Here is a 14,525-nt window from a genome sequence, read left to right as displayed (position 1 = left end):
CTCCGACTCCTCTAATTTGCATATTGCAATCTTGTTGATTGAAAGTATGTAACATGAAATTTGTTTAACTGCCAACGCTTTTAAAATACAACTGAAGTGAGAAGGATAAGGAGGCTGCCATATTTATTCCCTTTAGTCATAGACTAAAACTAGTCCTTGGTTAGAGTACTTGAAAAAGCTACAGACCGGAATAAAGAACATCTATCAGGCCCTGGGCAATGTAACTGTGGGTACATGTAAGAGTGATGTGCAGGTACTCTGCACGGGAATGAGGAGAATCTTCCTCTATTACACATTCTTCAGGTACAATCTGAACCAGGTATATGGGTGATAGTCAGCACCTCGGTGTTCAATGTGCACAACATTCTCAGTGGAGTCCCTGCAGCTCTGTGGGGAGTGCATATGTATAGTACTACTGTGTACTGAGTGAGAGGTGCTCACTTCTGCATTTAGACCCATTGAGCTATACTCCTGTTTGCCTAATGAAGCAGGACCACACCTGCGAAACGCGTTGCACTAAGTGGAGTTCAATAAAATTCTTGTATTGATACATTGTGACTCAATTGTTTTATATTTTCGAGGGAGGTAAGTCCACATGAACATCCCCCTCTTTTAGACGGTTTTTAAACATTTTATTCTACTCTGGCGCCTCTGTACACCAAGCCTTGCTGAAATCTTGATTCCACCCTCGGTGGAGGAGTGCTACCCGTTTCCTATCTACAGAGAGCGACATCTTAAAAACCTGAGTGGGGTCAGGTTCTAATAATCCCCACCTGCACTTGAAGTGGTTGCCTATGGGTAACCGATGTTTGTGAGTACACCTAAATATTTTGCTTTACACCACAACCAACATAACAATACTACACCATATTGGGCTCTCGATTTCTCTTTGTTCTTCCAAGCACTGTGTAACAAAATAAACCTGAGACAGATGAAATTAAAGTTTTATACATACCTGGGGCTTCCTCTAGCCGCTAATCAGTCCCTCATTGTCCTCCGCCACCTGGATCTTCTGCTATGGGTCCAGGTACTTGAGCCAGTCGGGCGCAGTACGCATGCACACACTCCGCCACAAGGAACGTACTACACATGTGCAGCAATATTGCGCAGGTGCAGAATGCTCCTGGCTGTAGGAGCGGCACGCGGCCGGACTGCGCTAACTGGCTGAATTACCGGCACTCATAGCAGAAGATCCAGGTGGTGGAGGAGGACAGCGAGGTACTGATTGGCCTGAAGGAGGCTGGAGGAAGCCCCAGGTATGTATAACTTTTCTTTTCATCTGTCTCAGGTACCCTTCAGTTCGTAGTCACCAAACCAAATTTTAACAACATATCAAATTATTTGATTTCATGAGCAAAGAGAGGGCATACATTTGCAAAAATCAGCTTCAGCACAGAATAATTTCCATCTCATTGACCATCTCTATTAGTTATATGGCTACACATCAGGCTTTAGTCTTACAGCATAGATGTTATTTAGCATATATAAGATTCCTGTGTACACATCATATATACTGTACAGTCACAATCAGATATGTATATCTGACTTTAAAAATACGGGGACTACTTTATTGAAGCAGCACAAGTAACTAATTTTGATTGGTTTATTTAATTTTTGTGGACTAAGCACAGCTATTACTGTATATATAAATTATTTATGATGACTTATCTGAGAAATATAACATTTTATCATATTTTCTATTTTAATGACAGTTTAAATTCATTACGGTAGGAGTCAGAGTCTGTACATTTTTCCCCGACTCCAGGCACCCAAAATTGCTCCGACTTCGACTCCACAGCCCTGGTATGCATGCACTTCTAGTCCCGTAGACGCCCTAGTCGACCATGGTGGTCCTTATCAGATGCTCCGACCAAGTTTAAAGAGATCCTGAAGTGAGAGGAATATGGATGCCGAAATGTATTTCCTTCTAAACAATGCACATTGTTTGGCTGCCCTGCTGATCCACTTCCTCTTATACTTTTAGCCATAGACCTTCACCTAGCATGCAGATCTGGTGTGTGACAAAAATCTTACTGAGGGCACAAACACACGTGCAACATTTTTTTGCCAGCATTTTGTAAATGTTTTCTCTTAAAATGACAATCGCAGTAAAATCGAAACCAACCATTTTACCATGATTTTGCTGCGATTCTAAGTTTTATCTAGCATGTGTACGAATACCTTGATTTACATAGCAACCCCAACACAAGAAATACTTGGTGCAGAAATTGAATTTCCTCTTTATTTATGGTTTAATGGCAAACATTTTAGCTTGCTTCTTTTATGTGCTGTACATATAAAAATGTTAATTCCAGTTACCGTACTAACAAAAAAAAAAAAAAAACACAACTGGGGAACATAGCGTGTCAAAGTTTTCTGCCAATCAATGGTTAAGTGCATGTGTTGAAAAGGAGTAGCAGGGCCTCCTTACTCTTTGCTGCTAATTAAGGCCAATTTACATTGGGGTGCTTTCCTGCAGTGTTTCAGCGCTTTGCTAATCACAGGCGATCAGCAAAGCGCTTTGACACGTATCCCTATGGGATTATACTCACTGCAGCACTTGCAATTTGCAAAAATCACAAACTCGCTGCATGCAGCATTTTCAGAGAGACCACTCTGCATTTCTCATTCAAACGAAAATCTCAAACTGCAAGCATGGCAAAAATCACGATTTACAACTTCTAGTGTGTCTTACTCCTGCAGCAAGGTGGGGGTCTCATGGCAACAGTACTCCAAACAAAATATTGTTGGATATGTGGCCAAAATTGGCAGTTTAAGCTTAGTTTTTTAGGGAAATGTATCTTGCAGCATACTGAAATAGAAAGAATTTTTACTTTAAAAAATTAAGGAAAGACTTATTAAGCACTGGTTTATGGCAATTTTATAACAAATGTGGAATTGCCCTTTAAAAAATACAACGTTTTTTAATCTTGAGATGGCTCAGATACTACAACACACAGATTCAAGGTTACGTAAAATATGAATATAAAATACCAAAACGTGAAAAACATTAAGCGAGCAAGCTGAGACTCTGAACTCCATAATTGTAAGGATATTTGCTGTCATTTTGCCTGTCAGGCAGATGAGAGCTTGTTATAGAAAAATGCGGTCTGAGCACAAACAGGTTTCTCCTCTCTGCTCTATTGACTAATAAAGGGCTTGAACAAGTGATGCAGCACATGCCATACTTACACACACACACCTTCGAAACTAACTCCCAATGTGATTCAACATTACTTCCAACACAGAGAAATACAAAACCCACGCCAAAACACCCATGGAGCTGGTAGTTATAGGAAAAAATAACCTGTACTTAATATAAAAAAAACATTGAGGGAAACAAAAATAAAATAAAAAACACAAATCAGGACATAAAAAAAAAAGAGAAAACATCTCTATTTCCCATATACACAAAATAATTCCAATCTTAAAAAGAGAACCCGAGATGGGGAAAAAAAAAAAAAAAAAAAAAAGAAAAAAAGTGCAATACCTATGAGGTGCTGCTCCTCTGGCCCTCCTGTTGCCGTCTGCCAAAGCCAGTTTTTCTCCCTACCCCCCACTGCAAACAGCCCTCCCATTAATGTCCCTTCTCTCCAATAATGCATGCAGCCCCCATTCGTATTCCCTTCTCCCATCTCTATATCTACATACACATCTGTTCCCTGCTCTCTATGTACATTCAGTGCAGAGTCTCTAGACATTCCCCCTCCCCACTAAAGAATACAGTGCATTTTCTTTTACCCCCAACACACATATCCCCCCTCCTCACTAATTTATACAAGTGCAGGGCCCCCATGCTGCATCTCTCTCCCTACTAATGCAGTGTAGCTCCTGCTTCTTAAGCCCCCTCTTACCCCCTTGGTATGCAGTATATCCCCCCTTACATGGAAGTCAATTATTAGCATCTCACTGGCCATCTCTATTAGCATTGTAAGGCTGGCCATACACTTACAGATTGTTACCCAATGTGGCAAAATGATCAATTCTTTTCCGAAATTAAATGATTCCTAATACACACTGTACATCAATTTTAAACAGATTCTAGTTGGGAATTTATTGAAAAAATGATTGAACTGCAGCGTACTGTTCAATGCAGCGCATCACTATAAGCTCAGTTTCTGCCACACCCCCAATTGACCTAGCTCTTCCATCCTATCCAATCGATACTGTCAACTGATTTTTGGTCAAAGGTCAATTGTTCTTACATTTTGGGAAAATTATTCCCAGCAGACTGATCAAATTTGTCAGGTACTGAATGAGAAAACCGATAAGTGTATGGGCATCTTAAGAATTGTTTTGGGGGAAGGAGGTGGTGAGGGTGAGAGACACAGGGGTCTGAGGGGAACTGTTCTATATTTACTGAAGGATTTAAGCAAACCAGCAGGCACAACAAGAGCGGGGCTCCTGTATACAAGACGACTGCTTCCCTTGGCATGCAGAAGAGTGGTCGACTTATGCACTGGTATGTAAGCTATTTCAAGAATTTTAACAACTCTACATTACAATGACATACCCAATTACTCTGGTGTTTTACAAAAATAAAAATAAAGGGATCGATCTGAAAAACTGGTCGATTACATTAATCTGATTGAATTAGCTAGTGAGAATTCAGCCATTAATGGGCACAACCAATCAATTCTGATTGATTAATGTGGTGAACGGAAACTAGATCGACTGGGGAATCTTACCGTTGTTGAGTACCTTAAAAAGGTGGCCAAACACATGGACCTGCCACCTGGCAAAATAACCACTCCCTCTCTGATCGGGACTGACTCCTACCACTTACAGCATATACCATAGATTTTCAGACTAGGAAATGTATGGGGGGATAAATAAAATGAGCTGCAGTGTGCAATGATATGAGCCACCAATTTAATGCCTCTTCTGGCCCACTGCCAATAAATGGGGGTCTTAACCCAAACTCAGTCGAAGTTGCAATCCAACGTGATATATACTCAACATATTTGTTACGAATAGGTCAGGCAACTCGAGAGAGAGTGTTTAGGAGGGTACATGAGAGCACATGACATCCCTGCTAACATGTATCACATTATAAAAAAGGTACCAAAGTCACTTTTGCCGTCGTTTTCCAGCTCTTGCTGTATTTGTGCTGAAAAAGTAATATCACAATATGTGCCTTTAAATTTGCTGAGAAGCCCTTTCTGAAGCCATACATCAGGTGCTGCTTGCTCTAAGCACTCATGCTTTCTCCCCAAAGCAAAAGCTGTGCAATAGATTCCTAGCATATTTGATCTGCCGGCAATCAAACAAGAAATTTGCTGCATTTCAGGCCTGCTTAAAAGGGCTGTTGGTCACAAAGGACCATTTCCGATTGATTTCCAATTTAAATACCATCACATTTTAGAATTGTGTAAATATTACATATTGTACCTTGATTGGGTGCCTTAGCGTTCAATACACACACACACAGCTAGTGAAGTGATAAGTGATGCGTGGTGTTGAAGAAAGCTCAGCAAAGCATCACAAAATCAGGGCTGTACAGTCAGCACAAAGTCTTTCACTCAGCCACCTTTCTTTCTAGAGCGCACTTGTATTACTTCAGACTGGCCCCGACTGACAATTTACAGGACCCGGTACCGGAGCTGCAGACAGCGGAGTGGGAGCAATCCGAGCGGATGGGGCTGGAGGACGTAATGTATATAAAAAACACACAGGATACTCACTAAGGCTCTGGGTCCTATAGAGCCTTCCCTTTCTCCTCATGGTCCCTGCGTTCCAGCGCTGGATCCCCGGTTCAAATCTCCAGCCGCGGGAGGATTCAGAAGCCCACCAGAAGCAGAAAAAAGCAGTCTACGGCCAATTGGTCAGAGACTGCTAACGGGGGAGCCTGCAGGGGAACGCTGGGACCGTGAGGCGACCGGGAAGGCTCTAGAGGACCAATCCCTCTCCTTAGGCGATTTTCAGGTTTTTTTGTATTTTTACTCCCATTAAGGAGAGGGAAGACCCTGGGTCCTGCAGAGGCTTCCCACGCTGTCCTCTGCCACTGCCCGAGACCCTCTAGCACAGTGCTGTCCAACTTCGCGGGCATGGAGGGCCGTTTTTTTCCAGGCCACATGGTGGAGGGCCGGCAGGCCCCCCCCCCCCCCTAGCAGCAGTTTCCCCACAAAATGCCGTCAGATTGGCTGCAGATTTACCCACAAAATGCCGTCAGATTGGCTGCAGATTTACCCACAAAATGCAATCAGGATTGGCCGCAGATTTACCCACAAAATGCAATCAGGATAGGCCGCAGATTTACCCACAAAATGCAATCAGGATTGGCTGCAGATTTACACACAAAATGCAATCAGGATTGGCTGCAGATTTACACACAAAATGCATTCAGGATTGGCTGCAGATTTACACACAAAATGCATTCAGGATTGGCTGCACATTTACCCACAATATGCATTCAGGATTGGCTGCATATTTACCCACAAAATGCAATCAGGATTGGCTGCACATTTACCCACAAAATGCAATCAGGATTGGCTGCAGATTTACACACAAAATGCATTCAGGATTGGCTGCACATTTACCCACAAAATGCCATCAGATCGGCTGCTATAATGTAAATTTACAGCCCCCCTCGTCCCCCCCCCCCTCCCCGTGCTGACCGCCGCCTCACCTCAGATCGACTGCTATAATGTAATATTTACAGCCCCCCTTCCCCTCGTTCCCCCCCGTGCCGCAAGCAGGAGATAGCAACCAGCCAGACCGGCGCACGGTAGCTGCGCGGTGAATTTAAATGCAGGAAGTGACATCATCGGTCACGTCCAGCATTTAAAGTCCCCCGTGCGGCTGCCGTGCGCTGGTCTAGCTGGGTCCTATCTCCTGCTTGCCGCCGATCTGAGGTGAGGCGGCAGCAGCACGAGGGGAGCAGAGCGGAGGGGGGCTGCAAATTTACATTGTAGCAGCCGAGGAATGGGGAAAAAGATAAAAAAAAAAAAAAAGTCCCCTCAGCTCTGGGTACTCGGGGTTAACACTGCCACAACAGAGGGGGCCGCAGCAGAAGGAGTTGGACAGCACTGCTCTAGCACATTGCTTCCATGCTCCTCTTCATGCACGAGCGCAGCCACACCTGCACAGTAACATGGAGCAGTTAATGTATGAACAAGTCCACATGGTTGAGGCTAGTGGCACACTAGGCAGAATTGCTAGCTTTGCGGAAAACCCATAATGAAAAAAATCTATGGGCCGTATGAAAAAACTCAACTTGCTGCATAATTCTCAAAAAACGCATGCAAAACACAGTGTATCTAAATGGGGATGCAAAGGAAATTAAAAAAAAAATAATAATAATAATAATATATGCTGTATTTTTTGGAAAAAAAATAAAAATGCAAATGCACCAAAAATGCAAACACTGCAAACAAAAACGCACTAAAAAGTAAAAACGCATGGACCTGCCTGAAGAGGAGTACAGTCATGAGCGTGGAATGCAAAATGAGCTTGTCGAATTCCTTTGGGGGGGGGGGGGGGGGTTCTCAGCAACAGTAGACCGGAGGATGGCATGGGAAGCCTCTAATGGATCCAGAGGCTTCCTTCTTAGATAATTATTTGACCCAAGGTTCACCTTGGGTAGACTAAAGGTAGCCATACATCAAAGCGATAATGGGCAGATTCTACCAAGAGACAAATCTCTCTCTGATTGAATCTGATAAAAAAAAGATCTGTTGGCTGCCAATACACTGCAGGCCAATTCCCGATCGATTCCAGCATGAAAGCTCTCAGGAATCGGCCTAGTCCGCCGTTGCCCCCCCGCCCCAGTTTATAAATGTAATCCCCCCTTCTCATGTGTGCATTTATACATTACCTGTCCTGTGTCGCCCACCATGCGGTGGTAGAGAGGCAGGATCTGAAGACAGAGTGGCACCACATGGTAGTGACACAGGACAGGTAACGTGCACACACGAGAAGGTGGGGGTACATTTATAAACTGGTGGAACAGTGCCAGGGGTTTCATCGCTCATCCTGATATCACTCGACTTTACCACCGCACACCCAATCAACCACAACGGCCCAACATCTCACAGCATGTCCAATCGATACATGCAACCAATTTTGGCCGTAAATTGGTCGCACCGCTCACTTTCATTTGATAATTATTAAATTGCATGTCAATCGGCATCCAAGTCGAGAGATGTATGGCCACCTTAAGGCTGCTTTTACAGTGAGACGTTACAGACGCACGTTAGTGCAGCCTGTAACGCAGCCCACCGCACAGTAATGAAAAATCAATGGGCTGTTCACAGTGAACACGTTGCGTTACATTGTAACGCAGGACGTCAGTTGAATGTGCTGCATGCTACGGCGTTATGCGCGGCTAAGCAGCATTAGACTGTGCGCACATGCTCAGTAGTGTTGGAGGAGGTCTTCCCTCCTCCTCCTCCTCAGCCAGGCACAGGGTTAATATTCACTGCACGGTGTGACGTGCAGTGTTTACTTCCTGGAGTGCCGCTCTGTGCGGCAATTGGCTGGCGGGACCACGTGATGTCGCATGCGTCCAAGAGTACGCATCGCGGCATCACGGACGCCAGAGTGAGCTGCACAACGCGGCTCACTGACGTCCACATCTAAGAGCACCAGGCGTTGCGTTAGGGGCATGTTATGCGACCATAATGTCCCCTAAAACGCAACGTCTTGGTGTGTAAGTAGCCTAGAAGGTAATGTCTGAGCTGCAAAAAAATAAAAAATCTACTTACCCGGGGCTTCCTCCAGCCCCTAGCAGCCGCTATGTCCCTCACCGCAGCTCCGCTCTTAAAGCAGACCCAAATCAAATCTTTTTTTAATTCAAAATATTTAGTTGCACCACTGTGACACATGCAAAGATAAATAAACACTCGTTCAAGCCTATGAGCATTTCAGTGCATGCTTTTCACACTTCTCTTTTCATAACTAGGGTTATACACGTGGCAGCCATTAGCAATAATTTCTTTGCCGGACACCACCTACTCCACCAGTTTGCCGGATTCTGTCCCAGCAATATGAGAGGAAGGGAGGGGTTCCTCCAATAAATGTAATGTATTTTATATGTGTCATCATGCAGCTGAAAAAGGGCAGCTATTTAATATTATAATTTAGAAAATAGATTTCTTAAAATCTTGTATTTTTAATTTGGGTCCACTTTAACCGCTGGCTCCTGGTCTCCGGCGCTGTAGAGGTCAACCTCGCTAGGTCATCCTCTAATGCGTGAGAGCCACTGTCAATCACTCGCACATGGTGTGGAGTGTACTGCGAAGTACACACATCACGTGCAAGTGATTCACAGCGACATTGACGCATGCGCAGTAGAGGCCAACCTGGCGAGTTGGGCCTCTGCACCGTCTGGGACTGGCTGAGAGCGGAGCTGTGGATAGGGACATAGCAGCTGCCAGAGGCTGAAGGAAGCCCCAGGGGTAAGAAGTTGTCTTTTTTGTCTACAGACACCCAATTATAACTGGCCAATAACAGTATAGATTGTAGATTTCCATGACAAACTCAACCACTACTGCTCAAGTTCTGTGTCTTCCACTCATACTCTGCTCATCAACCCCCTTCCCACACCAAGGAGCAGGCACAGAGGTGAACTTAGTCTTTTGGTTCCAAAACCTCATGGTAACATATCTCCTTTCAAATTAGGCTTTTTCTTGGGGGGGGGGGGTTACTGTACAGGGAAATCTAAAAATGTTAACTTCCCTTGTAAAATAAACAGATAATTTAATATTTATTGTTTGCAATTTGAAAACTATATTGATGTTAAGTAGGGGTACCATATGTGACATTCAGCTTCTGTGACTCATTTAAAAGTGGTCCAAGTACCAGAGCTCTGAGAATCATTGGCTTCAATTATAGAGGGCCTCAGAGCTGTGCACAGAAGGGAGGTAAATAATTTCCTTCCAGTTTTAACTCCAAAAATATTTTCTAGAAGGAAGGGAAAAAAAACCCACATCCTTCATATATATTTTTTACTAGCAGGTAGGCCAGGCTGGAGAAGAGAACAAAGATTATTTTATTTAGCAACGCATCATCATTCAGTCATGAAGACCAAGAAAGGTTTCTGGAGTGGCGATCTGCTGAAATCCACTTGTGCAGCCTAATCCCTCCCTCCACCTGCTGGAGACCACCAGTGCCAGGCACAGAGTCTCAGCCCTCAGCAATCACAGCCTGCACTACCTCCAATGTGCCATCACCACACACACAATGTACAAGGCAACAATGCCAGTCTACACCGGGAAACCAGTGGCGCCCAGTCACGGTCTACCACCGCCACAAATGTCACATTACAAGTGCTGCTGACTCACTCCTGGACACCGAGCTTAATAAATGAGCACAGATCGAGCCTGCGGGCTGACTTTCTATTGCCTGCTACACAGCGCTGGCCGATCACACGTAGAGCCTGGCAGCAGCAGGCAGGCTACACACAGACAGCTCCCATTCTCATAGAATGGCTCAGGTGCACAGATGACATCCACACCCCGGTTCGGGTGGTCATGTGGCCCGGGAAAGCCGCACGTGATCCCGCATGTCCCCCGGGGAGGAGAGGATGGCAGAACAGCACTAGCGGCGGGCCACATCCAGGGGGGCTCGGCCACTGCAGCCTGGCCGTCTCGGGAGGGGCTCACCTCGGTGGGCTGGCTAATCTCGAACAGGTCGAGCCGGTTGGCGTTCCAGTGGTTAATGATGTCGGCCAGCTTGCGGCGCTCCTCTTCCCGGCTCCCCGACATGTCTGTCCGCCCTTCCCTGACTGACACACGGGGAGACGCAGATCCTCCAGTCACGCACGGATCCCTATGGAGGACTTGTCACCAGCAGCAGCAGCAGCACAATGCCTCCTCCTCCTGTGTCTCCAGCGATAGATCTCCCCGGGCTGATCGCTCCCAGTATCCACCTTCCCGTGTCACTGACAGTCACTGGCCAGACGGGATCATCACTGCGTAAGGACAGCACAGAGGGGACTGTGACCTCTGATGTCGCTGCTATCACACAATACGCTGCACAGGCACCCAAAACAGGGATTCCAGTATGATCAGGATCAACGCTTCAAGTTGCGGCTGGGCTTCCTTATCGCCTTTTCCTTCCCCTCCTCCTATCCCTGAACAGCAGCCTCCTCCTATTTGCACTCAGACGTGCACGCCACGACCTGCGCGCTCCCGCACAACCTGCACTCCAAGCTGCCCCTCCTCCAGCCAGCGCTTTATTATTAGCCGAGTCTGTCCTCAGTCCTCAGCGGCACTGGCTGCGTTACGCCACAGAGGAGGAGGACTCGAAACTGGGTGGTCACAGCCGCAGCCAGTCCTGATGCCATATCAGTTTTGAAACCGAGCATTCCGCGGAGGTCACGGTTGATCTGGCGGTGCTGTGTTCAGGATTAGTGTAGCATGCTGTACAGCAGCAGCTACTCTTCTACATTGTAGTAAGAAATGTTCAGTGGCTACTGTAATTGGCAGTGGCGTAGCTAAGGAGCTGTGGGCCCCGATGCAAGTTTTACATTGGGGCCCCCCAAGCACTCTATACATAACAATTGATACAGCGCTCCAAAACTTGCCAATGGCAACTACAGTGTCAGAGGTGCAGGAAGGGGATGGGGAACAGCTTGTTAATAATTACCACTATTCAAAGTATCTATAGAAGTGATTATTATAAGCACAGAACCAATAGAGAGCTAATACTGAAGTTGAGGGAGGTCCCCTCAGGGCCCCTCTGGCCCAAGGGCCCCGATGCGGTCGCAACCTCTGCAACCCCTATTGCTACGCCCCTGGTAATTGGCCTTGATATTGTGGGTTTACTATAGAGAATTTTTCCCCTAGAACTGTCCAGGGACGGATCTAGGGGGGCAGGCGGGTCTCTTGCCCCAGGCGCAGTTTGTTTAATTCAGGGGTTAGCCCTATTTTGGGGGGCAGGTGCCCCCAATCTGTCCTGGGGTGCCACGGATCTCCGCCCGGCCGCCCCCTCTTGCAGCGGCTCCCTCCAGCCGCCGCGTCACTCAGACCTCAGGATCAGGCGGCGAGCCGGCGACCAATCGTGCGGGCGCTAGGACCCAGCGCCCGCACTGATATGCGGAAGTGACATCACTTCCGCATATCGAGCGGGTGCGTCCGGCGCCCGCTCTTACTGGTCGGTTCGCCGCTGATCCTGAGGTCTGCTACAAGGGAGGTGGGGGGGAGCGGCGGCGGCTGGAGGGGGGCCTCCCTGTCACTCACTCCCTAAAGGGGCTCCCTGGCACTCACTCCCTAAAGGGCCTCCCTGTCACTCACTCACTCCCTAAAGGGGCTCCCTGGCACTCACTCCCTAAAGGGCCTCCCTGTCACTCACTCACTGCCTGAAGGAGCTCCCTGGCACTCACTCACTGCCTGAAGGGGCTCCCTGGCACTCACTCACTACCTAAAGGGGCTCCCTGGCACTCACTATCGGGATCCCTGTCACTCACTACCTAACTGGAGGCGCCTGTCACTCACTAGCTAACCTGGGGGTCCCTGTCACTCACTACCTAACTTGGGGGGCTACCATATTAAGGGGGCATTCTGCCTATTTATGTGAAATGCTGTCTATTTATGTGCCTCATGACTGCTGAATTTGTCTTGTTGGGAGCCTCATGATTTGTTGGGGGCCTCAAGATTGCTGAATTTGTCTTGTTGGGGGCCTCATGATTTGTTGGAGGCCTCATGATTGCTGAATTTGTCTTGTTGGGGGCCTCATGATTTGTTGGGGGCCTCATGATTGCTGAATTTGTCTTGTGGGGGGTCACATGATTGCTAACTGTGAGACTATGGGAAAAGCTGAATCCTTATTATATGAGACAATAGCATTAAACCTACTTTTTTAGCTTTTTAAAACAGAAAATAAAACTGGGAGGTTCTAAAAAATTGAATACATTTTTCAGGAGTAGGATGGATGAAATTGTTTATCTTCACAGTTTATTTTCAACTTGGATTTTACATAATGTTCATGTATGAGTTAAAACGTTTGTACAGTATTTAGTTTAAATTGCGGTTGCCACTTTGCATTAGATAAGTGACTTTTGGGTTGCAGTTTGGGCACTCGGCCTCCAAAAGGTTCGCCAGCACTGTCATAATCTAATGTCCCACCATTGCTAGGTTCATGTAAATTTGTCTCCACCCGGCCGTTACCACACCTATATTCTGGTCCATGGCCCACCCATTTTTCGGTGCGGCACGATAAGCACGCCGCACAACGTGATCCTCATATTTTTGGCACGGTAGCTGCAGTGTGCTGAATTCTGCTGCCTACAGTATGTACAGTATACGCTGTTCTCTAGTGCCCCCGATCTCCAAGGACCCTAGAAACGCCCCTGGTTTAATTCTTAAAAAGGCGGCAAAATTTGGATGGGGAATGGCAGTTTAGGCGCCAAAACCTGACCTTTAGGCGCCAAATCCTGACCTTGCCCCGGGCGCAACTTGGTCTAGATCCGTCCCTGGAACTGACCATATATGGCCCAACCAGAGCTGGACCACCTGTGAAACCGCTACAGCGAAAAAAGTAAGCAGTTAAAGGACAACTGTAGTGAGAGGAATATTAAGGTTGCCATAAACTGTTCTGTAAACCCCACATACTTATAGAGCTTTTAGCCAGCAACACTAGAAAGCTTTTCAGATGTCTCTCAGCACAGCCTGTGTGAAAAAAAATGACTGTTTACCAACTGTTTGTAACAATTTACTTTGTTTACTTTACACTAGAGGCAGAGAGAGAGTCAGGATCAGGCACACAGAGAGCTGCAGCTGATGATTATTTACACACAGCTATATTTCTGCTATCATTCTGAACAGATTCCAGTTACAGTGTTACAGCCATTGAAGGTTGTTTCTGTATGCTGGATGTGCTGGACACAGTCCTCCATAGTAATGCCCACAGTGAAACCTGTTGTATGTAAATGTTTTATTTTCTTCACATAAAACATGAAAAAAGGAGAAAAAAGTATTTGTATTGTTATTTGCTAGTAATTACTGGAAATATATGTGGCATTTAGAATTGCAGTTAACTTTGATAGTTGTCCTTTAAAGGAGTTATCAGGGAAAAAAGTAAACATGAGCTTTACTCACCTGGGGCTTTCTCCAGCCCCTTGCAGCCGAGTGTCCCATGCTGTCACCTCAGCTCCCCGCTGCTTTCCCGCTCTCGCTGCTCGGTATTCATGCTGACCGCGGGGTCAGCCTTACTGCAGCTACGCGAAGCGCCCCTGTCGATCGTGGCCACAGCGAACTGCGCAGGGTGCAGTAGTTCTGCGCCTGCGCAGTTCGTCGTGGCCCACGTGGCCATGATTGACAGCAGCACAGCCGCAGTAAGGCCGACCTCGCGGTCGCCTGAATACCGAGCGGCGAGAGCGGGACAGCGGCAGGGAGCGGAGGTGATAGCTTGGGACACTCGGCTGCAGGGGGCAGGAGAAAGCCCCAGGTGAGTAAAGCTCATTTCTACTTTTTTCCCTGATAACTCCTTTAACCAGCTGAGCGGTCTGGACGAGCTCAGCTCGTCCAACACCGCCAGCGGCTGCCGCTCAGGCCCTGCTGGGCCGATTTTGATGAAATAAAAAG

At 46.7% G+C, this 14,525-nt stretch overlaps 1 protein-coding gene across 22 annotated transcripts in view; it reads right to left on the bottom strand.

Annotated features, from left to right (window-relative positions):
• AFDN (afadin, adherens junction formation factor) overlaps nt 1-11,158 on the bottom strand; it is a 329,459-nt gene extending 318,301 nt beyond the window's left edge. For 10 of the 22 annotated variants that reach the window (XM_068231792.1, XM_068231786.1, XM_068231793.1 and 7 more), the window contains exon 1: nt 10,605-11,155. In XM_068231792.1, the coding sequence (XP_068087893.1) occupies nt 10,605-10,706 (102 nt within the window). In that variant the 5' untranslated portion in view covers nt 10,707-11,155. Of the gene's footprint in view, nt 1-10,604 lie in introns of all 22 variants that reach the window. The other 12 variants (XM_068231782.1, XM_068231787.1, XM_068231784.1 and 9 more) reach the window with 3 other exon arrangements.
• Between the last annotated feature and the right edge of the window lie 3,367 nt (nt 11,159-14,525).

Source organism: Hyperolius riggenbachi, chromosome 4 (genome assembly GCF_040937935.1).
Source record: "Hyperolius riggenbachi isolate aHypRig1 chromosome 4, aHypRig1.pri, whole genome shotgun sequence".
In the NCBI taxonomy this organism is placed as follows: Eukaryota; Metazoa; Chordata; class Amphibia; order Anura; family Hyperoliidae; genus Hyperolius; species Hyperolius riggenbachi.
Note: the sequence above shows the minus strand (reverse complement) of the source record. Positions and strands in the feature narration are given on the sequence as shown.